This window comes from Phalacrocorax aristotelis, chromosome Z (genome assembly GCF_949628215.1).
Source record: "Phalacrocorax aristotelis chromosome Z, bGulAri2.1, whole genome shotgun sequence".
Lineage (NCBI taxonomy): Eukaryota > Metazoa > Chordata > Aves > Suliformes > Phalacrocoracidae > Phalacrocorax > Phalacrocorax aristotelis.
Genome location: NC_134311.1, coordinates 51,092,583 through 51,113,812, shown reverse-complemented (window position 1 = coordinate 51,113,812; position 21,230 = coordinate 51,092,583). Strand labels below are relative to the sequence as shown.

General features: G+C 43.3%; 1 protein-coding gene across 5 annotated transcripts in view; it reads right to left on the bottom strand.

Moving 5' to 3' along the window:
- The window catches only part of BRD10 (bromodomain containing 10), a 66,488-nt gene that overhangs the window by 8,447 nt on the left and 36,811 nt on the right, over window positions 1–21,230 (bottom strand). For 4 of the 5 annotated variants that reach the window (XM_075079608.1, XM_075079607.1, XM_075079609.1 and 1 more), the window contains 2 exons: window positions 15,098–15,213; window positions 8,211–8,398 (listed from right to left, as the gene is read on the bottom strand). In XM_075079608.1, coding sequence (XP_074935709.1) covers window positions 8,211–8,398; window positions 15,098–15,213 — 304 coding nt within the window. Of the gene's footprint in view, window positions 1–8,210; window positions 8,399–15,097; window positions 15,214–20,352; window positions 20,486–21,230 lie in introns of all 5 variants that reach the window. The other variant, XM_075079611.1, reaches the window with a different exon arrangement.

Here is a 21,230-nt window from a genome sequence, read left to right as displayed (position 1 = left end):
TAACAATTTTACAGTATCTAGCTAAAAGAAAAATGCTAGTTTGCAAGTGTGGAGGATATGTGGAAGGAGAATGTCTGCTTCTTTAAAAGCATCTGGTCAAGTACCTTTTTCAATGCAAAAAGAGTGTAATAGGGAAAGGAGGAAATCAGAAACAAGAACATGCAGGGACACAAACCTGACCAGCATGGCAGACAGTGAGGAAAACAAAATCTGAACATTCACACTAATTGATGAAGGCATGAGAGAGTGTGAGAATATTTATTCCAGCAAGGTTATCTCATCAAGAATCTGGTTAATTGGGAAACTGAGGGAAAAAGGGAGAAGCCAGAAAAAAAAATGTACAGAGACATAGATCTAACAAAACAAACATGGAGGCAATAACAAGAAACAACCTCATGGTCTTGGCTGGGATAGTTAATATTCTTCACTGTAGCTGGTGAAGCTAAACCATGACAGCCCCTTTTGGCACCCAACATGGGGCACACAGGGTTTGAGGTAATACCAGTTGCTGGTCACAGCATTGACTTATCTGTTCTCAATATTAGTTTATCTTACCTACACCATGCTCTTGGTTCTACTGTACATGTAAAAGACTGGTGTTGGTTTTTGTAGTTTGCTGTGCTTTGCAGTGATTAGTGGTTTTACCAGGGAGAATTGTAATTAAAACAAATGTCCTTGAGCTTTACCTTGTATTTGGGTTTTGTATTGAAGCCATTACTGTATTTCAGGTACCACCTCATGGAGACAATTAGCAATTATACCTCTTCCTCTGAGAGGGTTTCTTATGGAGGAAATACAGAATGGCACCTTTGCTACCTTCTTCTATGATGTCTCCTCCTTCATTACAACAGATTTTCAGTATCTTGAACATCCTTGGGTACTTCACATACATCATTGGTATTTCTCAGGAATATCGTTTTGGTTTTGTCTAAGGTTAGTAAGCAATTTAAGAACATCACCCAGAGGTCTGCCCCAAGGCTCGATAGTGATGAGTGGCAGGGGTATGTGGCATAGTATGGGCAAATGCCTAGGGCAGTGGGCACCTCCAATGTTTTGGAACTTCATCCCTGAACAAGTGCACAATCCTGAAAAGCTACTAGAGTATTTGGAGAAAGTATGTGGTTACCCTGGGAACTCCAGAGAGACACAGATCACTGCAATGTGCTGGGGCTTGGCCCGTGCCTACTGAGCCCTGTTCAGCACTATTCAGTACCCGCAAGAGGAAGAGAAGGCCTCTGGATTTGAAACCACAAAGGAAAAAAACCCGACAAGCACTGCGGCCACTTCAGGCCCTGCAATAGGCACTGGAGATGAACCAGAGAATCAACTCATGCCGGTATCAGTCGCCCCCATACACAAGAAGAAATCTTGGAAACGAAAGAGAGCTCGTTTAGAAAGGGATGATGGAAGAGCAGGGTCATCATAAGAACAGGAGGAGAAAGAGGCAGAACTCATAAATGACATGGAAACGACCTGATCTCTATCCTTGAGTGAGCTGTGAGATACATGAAAAGATTTCGGCCATTGTTCTTTTGAGCACATTGTCACTTGGCTGCTCCCATACTGGGGTAACGAGGCCAGTAGCCTGGAATTAGAGGGGAAGGAAGCCAAACAACTGGGACCCCTTTCTAGGGAAGGGGACATTGACAAAGCAATTGGAAAAGGGACACAAGGTCTCAGCTTCTGCAGGCGACTTCTGTCCAGTGTGAAAGAAAGGTATCCCTTCAAGGAAGATGTTATATGCCCCCCAGGCGAGTGGACCATAATGGAGAGGGGTATCCAGTACCTGAGGGAATTAGCCATGATGGAGGTGATTTATGGTAGCCTGAACAACGAGCAGTTATCCAAAGATCTAGATGAAGCCCAGTGCACACGACCCATGTGGCAGAAGTTCATATGGCGTGCACCATCATCGCATGCAAATTTATTGGCAGTAATGACCAGGAAAGATGATGAGGGACCAGTGGTGGGGCATGTGGCTGACAAACGCTGGGATTATGAGGCAAATATCTCTTACTCCTCTACCTGTGAGAAACTGTCCCAAGAGGTCCAGCAGCTCAAAGGAGATATGTGCATACTCCCCACCCAGACGGACCTATACCTCAGCCATTAGGAGTCAGCATCCCTCTGTTCATGAGAGAGGATACACACCACGGGCCACCCTGTGGTTTTACCTGTGTGACCACGGACAGGACATTAGAAATTGGGATGGTAAATCTACCTCAATCCTAGAGGCACAGGTACGTGAGCTACATGGGAAAACAATCACTGAGGGAGGTTCTTCCAGGAAAGTTGCTGCTCCAGTTTCCAGTGACATGTCCCCAGACAGAGGAGTAGAAGTGCTGATATTATTTCTGTTCTTAATAAAGGGATTTTTGATTTTCACTTACAAGAAGTGAGTAGCAAATAATACAATCAGTACTAGAGGGGCCCTGCCTCCAGCCAGCTGGAGGAAAGGAATAACCAGATTTACTGGACTGTGTGGATCTGATGGCCTGGCACCACAGCCCCACAGGAGTATAAAGCTGTAGTGGACACCGGTGCACAGTGCACCCTAATGCCATCAAACTATATAGGGGCAGAACCCATCAGCATTGCTGGAGTGACAGGGGGATCCCAAGAGCTAACTGTATTGGAGGTCAAAGTGAGCCTAACCGGGAATGAGTGGCAAAAGCACCCCATCGTAACTGGCCCAGAGGCTCCGTGCATTCTTGGCATAGACTACCTCAGGAGAGGGTAGTTCAAGGACCCAAAAGGGTACAGGTGGGCTTTCAGTGTAGCTGCCTTGGAGACGGAGGAAATCAAACAGCTGTCTACCGTGCCTGGCCTCTCGAAGGACCCTTCTGTTGTGGGGTTGCTGAAGGTCAAAGAACAACAGGTGCCGATCACCACCGCAACAGTGCATTGGTGGCAATATCACACCAACCGCGACTCTGTGATGCCCATCCATGAGCTCTTTCACCAACTGAAGAGCCAAGGAGTCATCAGTAAGACCCACTCACCCGTTAACAGTCCCATATGGCCAGTGTGGAAGTCTAATGGAGAGTGGAGGCTAACAGTAGACTATCGTGGCCTGAATGAAGTCATGCCACCACAGTGTGCTGCTGTGCCAGACACGCTAGAACTTCAATACGAACTGGAGTCAAAGGCAGCCAAGGGGTATGCCACAACTGATATTGCTAATGCATTCTTCTTAATCCCTCTGGCAGCAGAGTGCAGGCCACAGTTTGCTTTTACTTGGAGAGGCATCCAGTACACCTGGAATTGACGCCCCGCGGGTGGAAACACAGTCCTACCATTTGCCATGGACTGCTCCATACCGCATTGGATCAGGGAGAAGCTCTGGAACACCTACCATACATTGATGAAATCATCGTGTGAGGCAACACGGCAAAAGACATTTTTAAGAGATGAATGAAAATATTCCAAATCCTTCTGAGGGCTGGTTTTGCCATAAACAAAAGCAAGGTCAAGGGACCCACAGAGGTGGTCCAATTTTTAGGAATAAAATGGCAAGATGGACATTGTCAGGTTCCAATGGATGTGATCAACGAAATAACAGCCATGTCTCCACCAACTAGGAAAATGGAGATGCAAGCTTTCTTAGGCATTGTGGGCTTATGGAGAATGCATATTCCAGATTACAGTTTGATCGTAAGCCCTCTCTATCAAGTGACCCAAAAGATGAATGATTTCAAATGGGGCCCTGAGCAACAACAGGCCTTTGAACAAATTAAACAGGAGGTAGTTTGTCCAGCAGCCCTTGGGCCAGCCTGGGCAGGACAAGATCTGAAAAATGTGCTCTACACCACAGCCGGGGAGAACGGCCCGACCTGCAGCCTCTAGCAGAGAGTACCAGGGGTGACTCGAGGTCTCCCATTGAAAAAGAGATACTGGCAGCACATGAAGGGGTTTGAGCTGCTTCAGAAGTGGTTGGTACTGAAGCACAGCTGCTCCTGGCACCTCGACTGCCAGTGCTGGGCTGGATGTTCAAAGGGAAGGTCCCCTCTACACATCAGGCAACTGATGCTATGTGGAGTAAATGGGTTGCACTGATCACCCAGCGGGCTCGAGTAGGAAACCCCGGTCACCCAGGAACCTTGGAAGTGATAATGGACTGGCCAGAAGGCAAAGATTTTGGATTATGACCAGAGGAGGAGGTGACACGTGCTGAAGAAGCCCCACTCTATAACAAACTGCCAGAAAAGGAGAAGCAACATGCCCTGTTCACTGATGGGTCCTGTTGTGGTGTGGGAAAGCACCGGCAATGGAAGGCTGCTGTATGGAGTCCTATATGGCAAGTCACAGAAACTGCTGAAGGAGGAGATGAATCGAGCCAGTTGGCCTTAGACATTGCTGAATGGGAAAAGTGGCCAGTGCTCTATCTCTATACTGACTCCTGGATGGTGGCAAATGCCCTGTGGGGGTGGTTGCAGCAATGGAAGCGGAGCAACTGGCAGCGCAGAGGCACAAACCCACCTGGGGCGCTGCATTGTGGCAAGATATTGCTGCCCAGGTAGAGAAGCTGGCTGTAAAGGTACGTCACAGGGATGCTCACATCCCCAAGAGTTGGGCCACTGAAGAACTTCAACCAGCAGGCAGATCAGGCTGCTAAGACTGAAGCGGCTCGGGTGGGTTTGGACTGGCAGCATAAGGGTGAATTAATTCCAGCTCAGTGGGCCCATGACACCTCAGGCCATCAAGGGAGAGATGCAACATGCAGATGGGCTCGTGATCACAGGGTGGACGTGACTACAGACACTATTGCGCAGGTTATCCATGAATGTGAAACGTGCACTGCAATCAAGTGAGTGAAGCGGGTAAAGCCTCTGTGGTGTAGAGGACAATGGCTGAAGTATAAATATGGGGGGGCTTGGCAAATTGACTATATCACACTCCCACAAACCTGCCAAGGCAAGTGCCATGTGCTTACAGTGGTAGAAACAACCACCGGATGGCTGGAAACAGCCTGTGCACCATGCCACTGCCTGGAACACTATCCTGGGCCTGGAAAAACACGTCCTGTGGTGACATGGCACCCCAGAGAGAACTGAGTCAGACAATGGGACTCATTTCCAAAACAATCTCATAGAATCCTGGGCCAAAGAGCACGGCATTGAGTAGGTGTATCACATCCCCTGCCATGCACCAGCCTCTGGGAAAATCAAATGATGCAATGGACTGTTAAAGACTACACTGAGAGCAATGGGGGGTGGGACATTTAAACACTGGGATATGCATCTAGCAAAAGCCACCTGGTGAGTCAACACAAGGGAATCTGCCAATTGAGCTGGCCCTGCCCAGTCAGAACTCTTATGTACTGTGGAAGGAGGTAAAGTCCCTATAGAGCATGTAAAAAAATGCTGGGGAAAAGTCTTGAGTTCTTCTTGTCTCAGGCAAAAGCAAACCCATTTGTGGGATTGCCTTTGCTCAAGGACCTGGGTGCACTTAGTGGGTGATGCAGGAGGATGGAGAAATCCAATGTGTACCCCAAGGGGATTTGATTTTGGGTGAAAATAGGCAATGAACTGAATGGAATGATGTTAATTGCTATATAATACTGTATGTCACTCTTCTGTGGTTGCTATATGCTATATCAATGGTATCACAGTAGGAATAGGAATCTCTCAGATTAATGAAGAATGAACTTTGGTTAAACAAAGCAAAGTGATGGAACAAGAACTGACTTCAGCATACAATGATCCAATGCCCCACACACCATCTCTCCTGCCCTGAATGACTGTTATGATAGGTGGAACCCAAAGTCATGGACCAAATGAACTCAGTGGACATTTTACATGGGTGGTGTAATACACCAAAGGACAGGAAGGGGGATGGTGGTTAATGAGGTTTTGTTGGATAGTGTGTGACCTGAGCATGACATAAATGGTATGGAATGAGGGGTGGATACTGTCATGGTCTTCGCTGGGATAGAGTTAATATTCTTCAATGTAGCTGGTACAGTGCTGTGTTTTGGATTTAGTGTGATGGTAATATTGATAACACACTGACGTTTTAGTTGTTGCTAAGCAGTGCTCACACTAATCAAAAACTTTTTCAGCTTCTCATGCTCTGCCAGGAGGGGAGGGGGCACAGCCAGGACAGCTGATCCAAACTGGCCAAAGGGATATTCCATATCATGACACCATGCTCAGCATATTAACTGGGGGTGGTTGGCTGGGGAAGCAGCAACTGTGGCTTGGAGACTGGCGGCGGTGAGTGGTGAGTGGTTGCATCACTTGGTTTTTTTCCCCTGGGTTTCAAGTCTCTCTCATTGTTTTCCTTTTCATTATCTTATTATTATTACTACTACTTTATTTTAATTATTAAACCGTACTTATCTCAAGCCTTGAGTTTTCGTGCTTTTGCTCTTCTGATTCTCTTCCCCATCCCACTGAGGTGGGGGGAGGGAGCGAGTGGCTGTGTGGTGCTTTGTTGCTGACTGGGGCTAAACTATGACAACCTGTCAGACCAATAGATGGGCTGTCACTGAACTGCAGGTGTCTCTTCCAGGAAGATCAGCTTGGACTTTGCAACTGATGTGAGTGTAAACCAGGAGAGATCCCAGACATTGGGCTGGGAGGTGTAAGTGAATCAGCAGAGCTATACAAACCCACAAAGGGAGGTGCAGAGGAAGAGGAAGCAAGGACAAGAGCATAAGGTCACAGCCTGTGTGCCTGGTACCAGCTGCTGGGAGGTGAGTGTCTGTACCTCCCTCAAATCCAGTGTGCCTGTGGGCAGTGTGTGTGTATTCACTGTCAAACTTCAAGACGGACTAGCCAGTGAGCAGGGGGGCCTGGGGTCTGGGCTGGCATATCAGGCAAACTTGTGAATGCCTGTGGGCCAAGGGCGTGAGTGCCACATGTTTCATACTAAGCATTGAACTGGACCAGCCAGTGAGCAGGGGACACATGAAGTAGACAGGAGGGCCCAGGTTGCAGTCAGGGATGCCAGATGGACAGAGGGGCCATGGACCGAGGTTTTGGAAGCAAGGGTCTGCAGGGGCGCCTCTGTGAGGAAAGGCCAGGAACTTCCCTATGCCAGACACAGCTGGCTCCAAAACAGATCCACTGCAGGACATGGCTGACCCCATTAGCCAAGCTGGTGATGCCTCATGGAAAATGCTGCACAGGACATTGTGACAGAGGAACAGGGAAAAAATGTAGGAGAAACAACCCTGTAGACACCACGGTCAGAGAAAAAGGGGTAAGAGGTGCTCCAGGCACTGGAATGGATTCCCTTGCAACCCATGAAGACCATGGTGAAGCAGGCTGACCCTCTCCCATGGAGGACCATGTTGGAGCACAAATCTACAATGTGGCTTGTTGAGGATGCCCATTCCACAGCAGGTGAATATGCCCTGAAGAAAGCTGCAGCCCATTGGGAGCCCACACTGGAGCAGGCTGCGGTGAGGAACTGTGGCTTATGGGGGACCCACACTGGAGCAGTCTTGATCCTGAAGGACTTTAGCCTGTGGAGAGGACCCATACTGGAGCAGTTCATGAAGGACTTATCCCATTGGAGGGACCCCACACTGGAAAAGGGCAAAAGTGTGAGGAAGAAGCAGCAGAGAGGAACTATTTTGAACTGATCTCAACCCCTAACCCCCATGCTCACCCTGTGCCACTTGACAGGGAAGAGTGTAGAAGAATTGGGAATGAAGCTGAGCCTAGGAAGAAGGTGAAAATGGGGTGGAAAGGGAGGTTTTGTCTTTGCTTCTTATCAACCTACTCTATTTTTACTTGGCAATAAATCACATTAATTTTCTCCAAGTGTGTCTGTTTTGCCTGTGACAAATGGGTGATTGATCTCCTTGTCTTTATCTTGACCCATGAGATTTTGCATCTTATTTTCTCTTCCTGCTGTTATGGAAGGGGAGTAACAAAGTGGCTGGGTGGGCATCTGGCAGCCAGGCAAGGTCAATGCACCATAAATGTAAATTCTGACCAGGCCTACTATGTTATCACAGAAATAGTTAAGCACAAAAAAATGACAAAAACTTAAATAAATAAGAATTGTCTTCTTGGTCACGTCTGTCCTCTTCTAGTCTACATCCATCAGATATGCATCACAAGCTAATCCAGTATTATCACAGTAGTAGTTAAGGTAAAAAGTAGGACATAAGCTAACATGGAACAATTAAGCTCCTAAATCAACTTTATTCAGCTCCTGAATCAAGTTCAAGCTATCAAATTCTAGTATATGCTTACCATTGTCTGGGTGATCTTTCCTGGGAACTTCCACATGTTCTGCAGACTCCGAAGATTTATCGCATCCTACTGCAAAAGAATCTTTGCCAGAATCACCTTCACTTTCATCATTACTCCACAGTTCTCTGGTAAATTTATCATGGTCTGGATGTCTTTTAAAGTCATCATAGTCCTTCTTCAATCTAGACCTTGAAAATAACAAAACTAACTTTACTAAAGAATGACCCTGTTTTTAACATATTTTTAAAATTCGTATTTGCTGCCACACAAAAAGTTGGTGTAGAATTAATTGCCCGTGCCCTTCAAAAAATTTCAGGGTAGCTCTGTCCACAAATCTCTAAAACCCAGAAACAGTAATGTCCCCTTATTCACCTGACTTCTATGTCAGTAAGTCCTCTAACAACAGGCAAAAAGACTAAGTCAAATATGATCATCACTGTCTTACTGCACCGATCTTGTTTCCTCCATCATCCTGCATTGTGATAAGCATACCTGTATGGACTTGAGTATTAACAAGTCTACTCTTTCCTCTGAAAGCAACCCCAACTAGAGAATTAATTTTGTTCTTCTTAAGTGCATCATGCTTTTGGCCCAGCTATGGGACCATAATATAACCTTCTCCTTTAAGAAAACTTTCTTATCTCTAGGCTATTAGAACAGCTGCCACTGTCATTTCCATAGGCTCACACTCCACTAAAGCATGTGCACATGATAGAAATACATAGCTGCTTTACTCATTTGAACACCATTCAGAAACACATCCACTTACTTTGGTATGCTTAAACTGCTACATATTTCCATTGTCCCTTCTTCTAAACTATTGTTTAGATGAGATCTAGGGGTATTTTAGTGTACAAATACAGTGGAATACAGGATTCAGTTGGTGGTAACCAACACAATAATGAGGAGGATTATTTAGCATACAAATAGATTATAGCAACTGGAATCTTCTGTGGAATAGAATTTAGACTCCAGTTTGGATCTAACCCTTATGATGGTAAGAATAAGACCTTAAATTTACCCATTCTTATGTGTTAAAATAACAGTTGTTTGCACTGAGGCCAGCAATGCTCCCTAAGGGATGGAGAGGGAGGAGCCAAGCATGACATCACAGCTGGCAGGGCATGCACCTCAGCAGCCAGAACGCCATCCCACCACCCTTGAATGAGGGAGCAGGGCAGGCCTAGGGGTGTTAACTGGGTTCAATCAAGAGCCCAGATCAACAGGCAAGTTCCTGGTGCTGAGGCAGGCCTGAGGTCAGACTGGGAAGTCAATTCACAGGTTCAGATCAGGATCAGGTCCAGTTGTGGCTGCCAGGGTCAGGATCCAGTTGAGTGATTTCTGGGCAGGTGCACACTGATGATGTAGCTCCAAAGTCAGTCTGAGGGTCAGTCCAGATCAGCAGGACCCATAGCTAAGCAGGGTAACTGCTGTAGTTGAGCTGGAAACTGGCGTTCCTATGGCAGAGATTGAAGGCTACAGAATGACCTGAAATAGGGATCCTAGACCCATGGGCACGTGATGTGGATGGAGGCCCAGGTAAGACTGGTCAGGGTGAGTTAGATTTAATAGTTTACTCACAGCTCACTCTCACTGGGAGAAGACAACCTTGAAGTCTGTATGAAGACGTAGTATGGACAATACTTCAACTTTGTCATTACAATTTTGATCTTGAAGTCTATGTGTGGAAGAACTATAGAAGGACACTAGGAAACCACAGGAGAACACTGGGGAATCACTACTGTACTAAAGCTTCTGGATGGGAATTTCCTTTTTTCTTTTCAGGAACTTCTGCTGTGGGGCCAGTGAACAAATGAGATCAGTGGGCACAAGTAACCTTTCCTTTCAAACCTTGCTGCTATTCAAGTACCATTCAACATTATACTCTGCCGTAATTTTTACAAGACCAGAGGACCTTTCAGAAGGGAGAAGAACAGGGATTTTGTTCATAAAGAGTGCTCCTACTAGTTAAAGACAACAAAAAAGGAAGGAAGAAAAATTCCAGACTCTTTCTCCAAACTGAGGTCTTGCATAGCAGGAAGGAGCTCTGTCCAACCCCTGACAATATTGAAGGCCAACACTGTCCTTCAGTTTGTAGATGTTAGTAGCTGGCTGAGACATACTATAGACACTGCAACTGAAGCTGGACTTGCAGTGATGCTGCTGTTTACAGGAGCACAAACAATCATTACTCAATTGCTTTTTCCCCTTCCCATGACACCTTTCTTCACCACTGTCATTAGTGCTACAGAGCTGCCTAGCAGCTGCATAATGAACCAGATCAAGTCATTGATCTAGCCTCCCCCACCCATCTCTCTTTCCTCCCCATGATTTGTAAAGATTGTTTTTCAGCTGGAGATGCTCCCTGGTATGCGCCTGTCCAAACAGTAATGTAATGGAAATACCTTGGCTACCATTGCTGAATAAACTAGGGTTACAGCCTAAAACACTATCCTGAGAAATATGAGTTAAGTTAATCTCTGAAATTATCCTCCACTCTTAAGTGTGGGCTTCTGTAGCTACCAGCACACATTCATGCAAGACCTCAGCCATCCAGTTCTAGGCTAAAATTTACTCATACTAGATACACTGTATATGTAGTACTTCTACACACTTGACACACAGTTCTACTTCTGTTCTATAACCACATTTAACAAACGAACTAATATGGGGCACCAAACCATTCAACAGTAGAAATTACATATATGATAAAACTGGAAACCCCATATACTGGAAACCGAAATAACAGTATTATGATTTGCCACATTTCCAAAAGGAGTCTGAATTGCTACAGAGAGGAAGAAATTAACAGCTAAGGAAAATGAACAGAAACTTGAATTGAAAGGAATAGAAAGTAGCAAAACTTGTACTTTGGTCCATTATTCAAAGCAAAATGTTCACAACATTGTAAACTTCTAAATAAGGATTTTAATTTGTGCGTGATATCAATGAAATGAGCTACTAAGAAACAAATGAGGGAGGGATGGAATCTACGTGTCCAAAAGGGGTAAGGGAATCTTCAGCAGTAGGCTGGCTAACTTGGTGAGGCAGGCTTTAAACTGAAGGACTTGGGGGGTGGGATCCACTGCAGAAATGCTCATACCAGCACATCTAATGGGGGAGTAAGTGAGGCCAAGCAGTGTGGTGACAAATGTTCTGTAGCTGTCTCCCAAGAGGTGAAACAGAAGAGTAATCACCTCAAGTGTATGTATACGAATGCACACAGTCTAGGTAACAAACAGGAGGAACTGGAGCTCCGTGCGCACTCAGGAGGTTATGACATCATAGGAGTAACTGAAACATGGTGGGACAACTCAAATGACTGGGGGATCGCAATGGATGGTTACAGGCTCTTTCGTAAAGACAGGCAGGGTAGAAGAGGTGGAGGAGTTGCACTCTACGTTAAGGAAAACCTCAAATGGATTGAAGTCAACTATGGCGATTGCAACTGCTCTTATCAAACGCCTCTGGGTTAAAGTCAAAGGGGTCATCTCCAAGCAGGACCTCACAGTGGGCATCTGCTACTGACCTCCTAACCATGATGACAATGCCGATGAAGCAATACTTGAGGCATTAAAGCAAGCTTCTGGCCAACAGAACCTGGTCCTGATGGGGGACTTCAACTACCCAGACATCTGCTGGAAGAACAATACGGCAGCTCACACGTCATCCACCAAGCTCCTGGAATGTACAGAGAACTGTTTCCTGATATAAATGTTAGATGTGCCAACCAGGAAGGAGGCACTGCTGGACTTGCTATTCACAAACCAAGAAAACCTGCTTTGTAGTATCTCGGTTAGTGATAGCCTTGGCTGCAGTGACCACAATATTGTGGAGTTCGGGATCTGCTGAGCATGCTGAAGGTCACCTCTAAGACAAGGGTTCTGGATTTTGGAAGCGCAAACTTCAGTTCACTCAGGGCTCAGCTGGGAGGGATTCAATGGAGTACTTCCGTGGGAAGACAAAGGAGCTAGTGAGTGTTGGGTTCTTCAAGAACTCTCTATTGAAACCACAAAACCAGTTTATCCCCTATAATGGAAAGGGAAGTAAGCAGAACAAGAGGTCCCCTTGGCTCAACCATGACCTCCTAGGTCTACTCAAATCCAAAAGAGAAGCATACCAGAGATGGAGAAGTGGAGGATTATCCATCGAGAGCTACAAGGGCATTGCCAGAGCATGAAGAGATGCAACCAGAAAAGCAAAAGCCCAGCTTGAATTGAAACTGGCTGTAGATGTCAAAAATAACAAGAAAGATTTCTTCAGACATGTCAACCACAAGCAGAAAAAGAAGGAAAACACAGGCCCACTCTTAAACAGAAAAGAAGAGTCAGTCAGCAATAATGCTGAAAAGGCAGAGGTCCTCAACACTTTCTTCACCTCTATGTTTACCAACACTGTCAGGTCCTGGGCTTTGGGAACAAAATTGCCCATTGATCCAAACACTGACCCACCATCAGTGAAGAGTTAGTACATGAATTACTACAGGAGATGGACCCCTACAAATCAATGGGCCCTGATGCCATCCACCCAAGGGTACTGAGAGAGCTGGCTGACACCATTGCAAGGCCACTCTCCATAATCTTCGAGAAGTCGTGGAGAACAGGGGATGTCCCAGAGGACTGGAAGAAGGCAAATGTTACCCCTGTCTACAAGAAAGGCTCGAGGGAGGATCTGGGTAACTATAGGCCCATCAGTCTTACATCAATCCCTGGGAAAGCTGTGGAACAAGTCCTCCTGGGGGCCATCACAAGTCAAATGAAGCGCGTGACTGGGAAAAGCCAACATGGCTTCACTAAAGGCAGATCGTGCTTGACAAACCTGGTGGCCTTCTATGACAAAGTGACTTGCCTGGTTGACATGGGGCGGGCGGTGGACATTGTCTACCTGGACTTCTCCAAGGCCTTTGATATGGTCCCCCACAGCCTCCTCCTGGAGAAAACAATGCATTATGGCCTAGACGAGTGGTCTGTGCAGTGGGTGGGGACCTGCCTGACAGGCCACACCCAAAGGGTGGTGATAAATATCTCTTTCTCAAACTGGCGACCTGTCACTAGTGGAGTCCCTGAGGGATCAATTTTGGGCCCAATGTTATTCAGTATCTTTATAAGTGATCTGGATAACGGCATCAAGTGTAGCCTGATGAAGTTTGCTGATGACACCAAGTTGAGTGGGGAAGTAGACACTCCAGAAGGGAGAGCTGCTCTGCAGGGAGATCTGGATAGGCTGGAGGAGTGGGCCAACAAGAACCTTAAAGTTCAACAAAGACAAGTGTAAGGTCATGCACCTGGGAAAACATAATCTGGGAGTGCAGCACAGACTGGGATGCACCTGGCTGGAGAGCAGCTCTGTGGAAAAGAGACCTGGGGTCCTGGTGGACAGGAAGCTCAACATGAGCGAGCAGTGTGCTGCTGCGGACAAGAAGGCCAACAGGATGTTGGGTTGCATCAAAAAGGGCATCACCAGCAGAGATAAAGAAGTCATCATCCCACTCTACTCAGCGCTTGTTAAGCTACACCTGCAGTACTGTGTAACAGATCTGGTCCCCGCTATACAAAAAGAATGTGGACAGGCTGGAAGGGGTCCTGAGAAGTGCTACCAAGATGATCAAAGGATTGGGAAGCCTGTCATATGAGGATAGGGTGGGAGAACTGGGTTTGTTCAGCCTCTAGGAAAGGAGGCTCAGAGGGGATCTCATCACCATGTACCAGTACTTAAGGGGTAGCTCCAAAGAAGGTGGAGACTCCCGTTTTACACGGAGTCACATGGAGAGGATAAGGAGGAATGGACACAAGTTGCTCTTGGGGAGATTCCGACTGGACACGAGAGGGAAATTTTTCACAGTGAGAACAGTCGACCATTGGAATAATCTCCCCAGGGAAGTGTTTGACTTGGCCATGTTGGACACTTTCAAGAGTCGTCTGGACAGGGTGCTGGGCCATCTTGCCTAGCCTGTGCTCTTCCTAGAAAGGTTGGACCAGATGATCCCTGAGGTGCCTTCCAACCTGTGATTCTGTGAAACTCTCAGTAGTTCTATGTTTACTGTCTTTGGTGCTATGGCGTTGGTTTTTTTAAAACACAAGACGTTTTACACTTTTCAGAATTAGTTCTGCACCACATAACTGTAAATTGCCTCCTTCACACTCAACCTTTAAGCAGCTGCCTAACATTACCTATCATTTGACACAGAGTTCAAGCTTCTAATCATTACTTGCTTTTTAAATGTCTGTGTGGCAAAACTAATGTATGATTATAGCAACAGCTGTATGGCTAACAGACAACAATGGCACCAAGCTTCAAGACACAATGACAATACCAAGTCAATATCCAATCTCTCCAAGATTTATAATCTGGGTAGCATCTTCACTGCTACTAATAATCAGTCACTGCTTCACTGATATTTCTTTGACACACCTCATTCCATTTGCATTTCAAATTCACAGTGTTACACAAAGACCTCAAAACAATATTTTAAGAATTGCTTTGTGGAGAATTCACTAACAACCAATTTAGGTAGCTTTAGACAGTGAGTAGTCTGACAAAGTATTCTATGAAGCCCTGGTCTAGTTTTCTAGGTACAGTTTTTCATCACCTCTTAAATAAACAGCAATACAAATCCTAACTGGATTATGATACAAGCATTGATAGGCACATGAAAAGATTCTAGAGTTTTTTAGAGAAAAAAAGTATTTGGGATAAAACTCAACTTTAGAGACAGTGAATCTGGAACATAAAATAATTCTTCCAACTAAAGCACTGTCAGTGCCTCACTCCTCAAAGTATTTTCATTTAATTTATTTGAGAAGCTACTTATTTATTAGTTTTTAAAAGGTGAATTTTGTTCTGTTTTCCATCCCATGCACTTTTATAAAAAAAGAGCAGCTAATTACCTGTTTCTTTGAAATGCTTTCATTAGCTTTGGTTCCCATGGTAACAGTTCATTAAGCAGTCGTATCAATGTACCATGCAATTCCTTTACTGCTTGCTTCCGGTGGTACCATCTTCCCTGTAAACATAGACACCATTTATTTACCATTGCATTAGACCTGAATCTTGATATATTGTATTAGTACTACAATAATCCTGGTACACTAGTACAGCATATGAGAAAAATAACTGGAAGGAAATATTAGCAAGTTTCATGGTTACATCTACCCTTACTCTACGTAAGACACTAATACTCCTACTTTTTTTACACTACAGGAGATAACGTCCTAGTTTAAACAGTAATACTGCAAGGATGTTCACTTTTTACAGGCCAAACTTAAAACTCAAGCAGAATCCTAAGAACACACCATGTGTTTAAAATTTACTTAAGTGAGTAACTAACACAGGTACCAATCCATTCGGATCAGGGAAACCAACCACGTATGTACACTTTTAATTGTTAGAGATGATATTTCTACAGAAAAATTTTACCATAACCTAATTTAACATAAGTGATATAATTTATATCATTATTATTATATGCAAAAACAATTTACTACAAATTTCAGGGATAAAACACAGAGTTTTGCATAAGATTTTTGTATTTTATTCAAAGTTCTAGATAAAGTTTTTTATGGAAGAAAAGTTTTGCCAATTGGTCATTTATGAAGTAACAGACTATGCAGCAGAGACCAGTTTTCCAACAAAAAAGCCTTAAGTTTTTAACTCAAATGTGTAATTAAAAATCTTTTCCAAAATGATATATGTAATCTTATGATCTTCCATGGAGAATTCATGTTTTAATAAATCTGGAAAGGCTGAATGAAGATAAAAGACATTGGGAAATCAAAATTAGTGTGTACTTATATACAGCACAAACATGGTGGCCATAATGCTGCAGAACACATCACGTAACACTCTTAGATATCCCTTCTAGGTATTTCTTCCCAAAACTTCATTCTCTAATTTGTCACACAAAAGACTGAACAATGCATATATATGTAACAGCTACAAAAAGAGATGTGGTATACCCTCACCCTCGTACTTCTGCCACTCTACTAATTCTGTGCGTTTTATGTAAATGAGGATTTTATCTCTTGACTTGTACGAGAGGATGTAAGACAGTAAATAGCCTATGGTTCTGCAAAAAGAAGCAGCAGCAAGATTTGGGCACTTATTTTTTTAATATACATATTTAGCTTTTGGTAGAGCTCATATACTTCACAGCTCCTGTGGTCCAGCACACCAAGAAATGTAAGGCAAGAAAAGCTGGATAAAGCTTAATACGGCTGCTTTTCAGCAGTCTACAATGATGACTTTTCTATGGACTTTGGAATAATTCTTTTCTTCAGATTTCAGCAGATCTCTCCAGTGTACAACAAGATCAGTCACGCTGAATGCTTGTTTGAAGATCAGGTATCTATTTTTTACGGATAATCATTTACCCTTTACATAACAAATAGCTACTCCTTCATTCTTCAATTAAAGTTACAAAAGCAAAGATTTTCAGTAGGAAGTTATGCCACATTACTGCATAATGGCTAGTGTTGAGCACACAGACAAGTTAGCAAACTGTATTCTAATTTTCTTAATTTGTGGCCATATTTGCACATATAATGCACTGCAGCATAACACCTGCCACTGGGCACAGCAACAGAAAACAGCGCTTGTGTACACTGTGACCTACCAAGGCATTTGGTATCACCTCCTAATGTTAGGAGTCAACAGAATTAACTGCTAACATATGAAAGAATATTATGCACACAGATTTATCTCTCTTGTAAGATATACAAAACATTTAATAGACAGTGTTAGAAGGATGAATTTATGTACTACACAGTATTAGTGGACTGTACCAAAACAAGAAACAGAATAGCAAAAATAAACAATACAACTACTATCAGGATATAGAAATGCTGTACATGCATTTGATATAGCAAAGAATGGGATGTGTGAAAATGCAGTATTAAAAAGGTAAGAAAAATTACTGCAGAGTAAAACCAACAAGAAATTATTAATTCCTGAAACTCTTATCTTTATATGAGGCTAAGATCTTGGCTTAAGCAAAAAAGAAAAGTATTTATGAGCCTGGCAAATATCAGCTGACCACTGAGTAAACTTGGAAGTTATAACTGTCTCATATATTGAATAGCCAGACACAAGTGGAAGGCTTAGTCAAAAGCAGCCTTCAAGACTTTACTGCCTTCATTAACTTTTCAAAGAAGAACAAATACTAGTCACTTTTCTCTGTGCCTACAAAAATGAACAAAAAAATAACCAATCCCTTGTTCCCCAAATTCTAGAGCTAGTTTTTAACAAGAAGCATCCTCTGGATGTAATCTCTGCAAAACTTCACATTTGCTTCCAAATAATTTAATGCAAATATTATAGCAACATAATTTCTAAAAAATGTAAATTAATTATTTCCTTGTATCTCAGTTACTAATTTTTCTTACTGGGGTTTAAGAGTTGACAATAATCCTGTTAGTGGAAACATACACAAATTTAAGCCATGAAAATAATTTCCTTCCCGCAGAAATAGGCAGGACACAGAACAAATACGGGCCACAAAAACCTGAAAAAACCCCCAAGTTTTAAATGACTGTGGTACAGTTGGCTTTCTGTGCAAACACATTAGATTTCTGCAAAGCCCAGATATTACACAAATGATCTGCTATTGTTCCTTAAATATTAAAATAGTGAAAAGGGGCATAAAAAAGTGTTTATAACCTTAAGACACATCACTACAAAATCTAGCATTACATTTCCTATGCAATTTAATTCTCTAGCACAGACTTGTGAGGTTTTGTGTTTGGTTTTTTTTTGGGGGGGGGGAAGGCAAATCAATAATAGATAAAGCTATGACTTAACTTCCTGCTTCAGTGCTACATAGCTGCCTACTAATTTCTACAGATAACAAACTTGACTTTACAAATGTCTGTGTTGCAAACTCTTCTTAGTAATACCAAATTATATAATGCAGAAGAATAGCTACAAACTCAAGCTTAGGATGGTCAGGCTGAACCTTAGAAGGTATATTTTCATCAGAAACATATGGCAACAGAACAGGTTGTGCAGAGAGGCTGTTCAATCTCCATTCATAAATGGTTCTCCATTCATAAACTGTATGAAGTCTAACAAGCGCACGTGCCCAATTTTACACCTGGGGCACAGCAACCCTGGATGTACTCACAGCATAGGGAACGAGAGGCTGGAGAGCAGCTCTGCAGAGAGGGACCTGGGGGTTCTGGTTGACAGCAAGTTGAACATGAAGCAACAGTGTGCCTTGACAGACAAGAGGGCCAGCCATGTCCTGGGGTGCATCGGGGTGCATCAAGCACTGTATTGCTGCCGGGCGAGGGAGGGGATTGTCCCACTCTACTCTGCGTTGGTGTGGCCTCACCTCGAATACTGTGTGCAGTTGTGGGCGCCACAGTACATTATGGATATAAAGCTACTAGAAAGTGTCCAGAGAAGGGCCATGAAGTTGGTGAAGGGTTTAGAGGAGAAACCATAGGAGGAGTGGCTAAAGTCACTTGGTTTGTTCAGCCTAGAAAACAGGAGACTGAGGGGAGACCTCATCATGGTCTGCAGCTTCCTCACAAGGGGAGAAGGAGGAGAACATGCTGATCCTGATCTCTTCTCTCTCTGGTGACCAATGACAGGAGCCGAGGGAATGGCAGGAAAATGTGCCAGGGGAGGTTTAGTTTGGGTATTAGGAAAAAGTTCTTTACCCAGCGGGTAGTGGAGCACTGGAACAGGCTACCCAGCCATGGCACCAAGCTTGACGCTACTACTCAAGAAGCACTTGGACAACGCCCTCAGATTTATGGTGTAAATTTGGGGTTGTCCTGTGCAGGGACAGGAGTTGGACTCGATGATCCTTATGGGTCCCTTCCAACTCAGGACATTCTAGGATTCTGTGATTCCTTCTGTTTTCAGAACTCAGCTATAGTCAGGTCATGGATGACCTGATGCAGCACTAACAACAGTCCTGCTTCAAGGTGGGGAGACCTTCAGATGTCTCTTTCAATCACTGACTGCAGGGCATGACCTGATGTGTTATGAGATTAACAAATAAATGGAATACAACATCTAATGGCAGAAAAGGAACTGACGGCAGCAGAGTAGACATTACTGTTACACTCAAAGTAATGAAAATATAGCCGTTCAGGAAATTCCATAAAGAGTGATTTAGTGGAATGGTAAGGTTAGTATGAAGGAATAGCTATTACAGCCCCATAGTGCAGTTCTCTCATTAACAAGGGGTCTGTAGAAATGGACATCTGAACACACTGCCTTCGGGTTTTTATGAAATCCAGCAGGATTTTATTAGTAGACATGAACAAAAATTACCTAACTACATCAACCCAAGACAGGTTGGGTAGAGGTAGAAACAGTCTTTCTCTGTCACTGAAGAGCTTGCTCTCAATAGGTGTGTGAAGAAAGTGTTCCCCTTCAATTTACTTGAGTTAATTCTAAGTTTGATAAGAGCCTGCATTCCTAACATTATTTAAATAGAAATGTACTGAGTTATATTTGAGAAATGCATACTGAGTTATATTTGTATGTGGTCTGTAATTCACATTCCCAGTACACTGCTTCTGTATCTTGGATCCGACTTCTAGTTACCATCTTGTTCCAGGTAGTGACAAACAAAACACTATTTTCTTCTGGAAACACAATGTAAGGTATTAACAACAGAACAAAAGAAAAAAGGCCCAGACAGAGAACAAGTATAAAACGTGACTTTCAGATGTATTAAGTTACAAGCAAATTTTTAAAATGCAAACACAAAAATACATTTTAGAGATGTGCTGAATGTTTCCATATAATCATAGAGAGACATTCAATACATTCTCAGCTGAAAACTTACCTTTTAAAATAAGGTTTCTGACATCCAGAGCAGCCAGGAAATGCTGACTCCACTCTCCGTGATGCCCCAACATACACTATTCTGGCATACTCATCATTGAACCCCAAAGCAGACTGGAGCCAGGATACGGATATATGGGGTAAGGACTGAACTTCATAGAGGAGTTTTTGTTTTGTTTTTAAATAAACATACACACACACAACCACAATATTATGCAGTTTTACAAGATTTTCCTTTTATCTTTACTTTATATCACAGGGACATAAAATAAAGAAAATTAGAAATCTTATAAAACCATGCAATATTGTTGAAAAGGGGTGGTGGTGGAGGGAGACAACTTACCTTACCCTTAATAGGCCTGCTCCATTCTGCAGCGGGGTTCTGAAGTATGTGTGACATCACCAGTCTAGCGTTTTCTAGTGATGTCACACAGAGAGGGAGTTGGTGAGTGGCAGCTGCTTTGGACATCAGATACCTAAAGGAAAGAGATCAATAACTTTTTCAATTCAGATATGGATTGATATTGAATGTTCTTATTAACCAACTTATGGGCCAAATAATAGAATTTCAGACACTTTCTTCAATGTGAGTTTTGACCTAATAAGAATGCATGATGAGATTATGTATTCATACTACATAAACTCATCTATAATTGAAAGTGTTTTCATTTTGAAAATGCTTAGAGTTATCTTCTGCAGTAAAAGTTCCTGGAAGTCAATATCTTGTCTTCTCCTTTCAGCAACATCGTTCTGAATATTATAAATATCTATCAACAGCTAGCCTCTGATGTTATTTGAAGACTGGGACTGAATACAAGTCAGAAGAATGACTTGTAGTAAATTATTAAACAAACTCACTCATGACATCTCTTAATCAATTTTATCCCTGAGCATCTACCAGCAACTAATGAAAAGATATACAGCCCTCAAACTTTTTAAAAGAAGGTATTCAGCTTGCACTTCCATGACGTAAATAGCTGATCACACCAAGCTATATCCTAAATTGCTATCCCATACTCTCTTCCTAAACACTGCAAACAAAGTAAAAAAAAGGCAGTAAATGTCTTGCTACTGAAGAGTGTTCTTATCTCATGATTTAGTTCATTACTATGAAATTATTTTCGTTCAGACATTTAGCCACATGTTCTAATTTTCTTTAGGAAAAATTACTACATGATTACCATGGCATTTATTAATCTACCACATCTATTTTAAAGATAT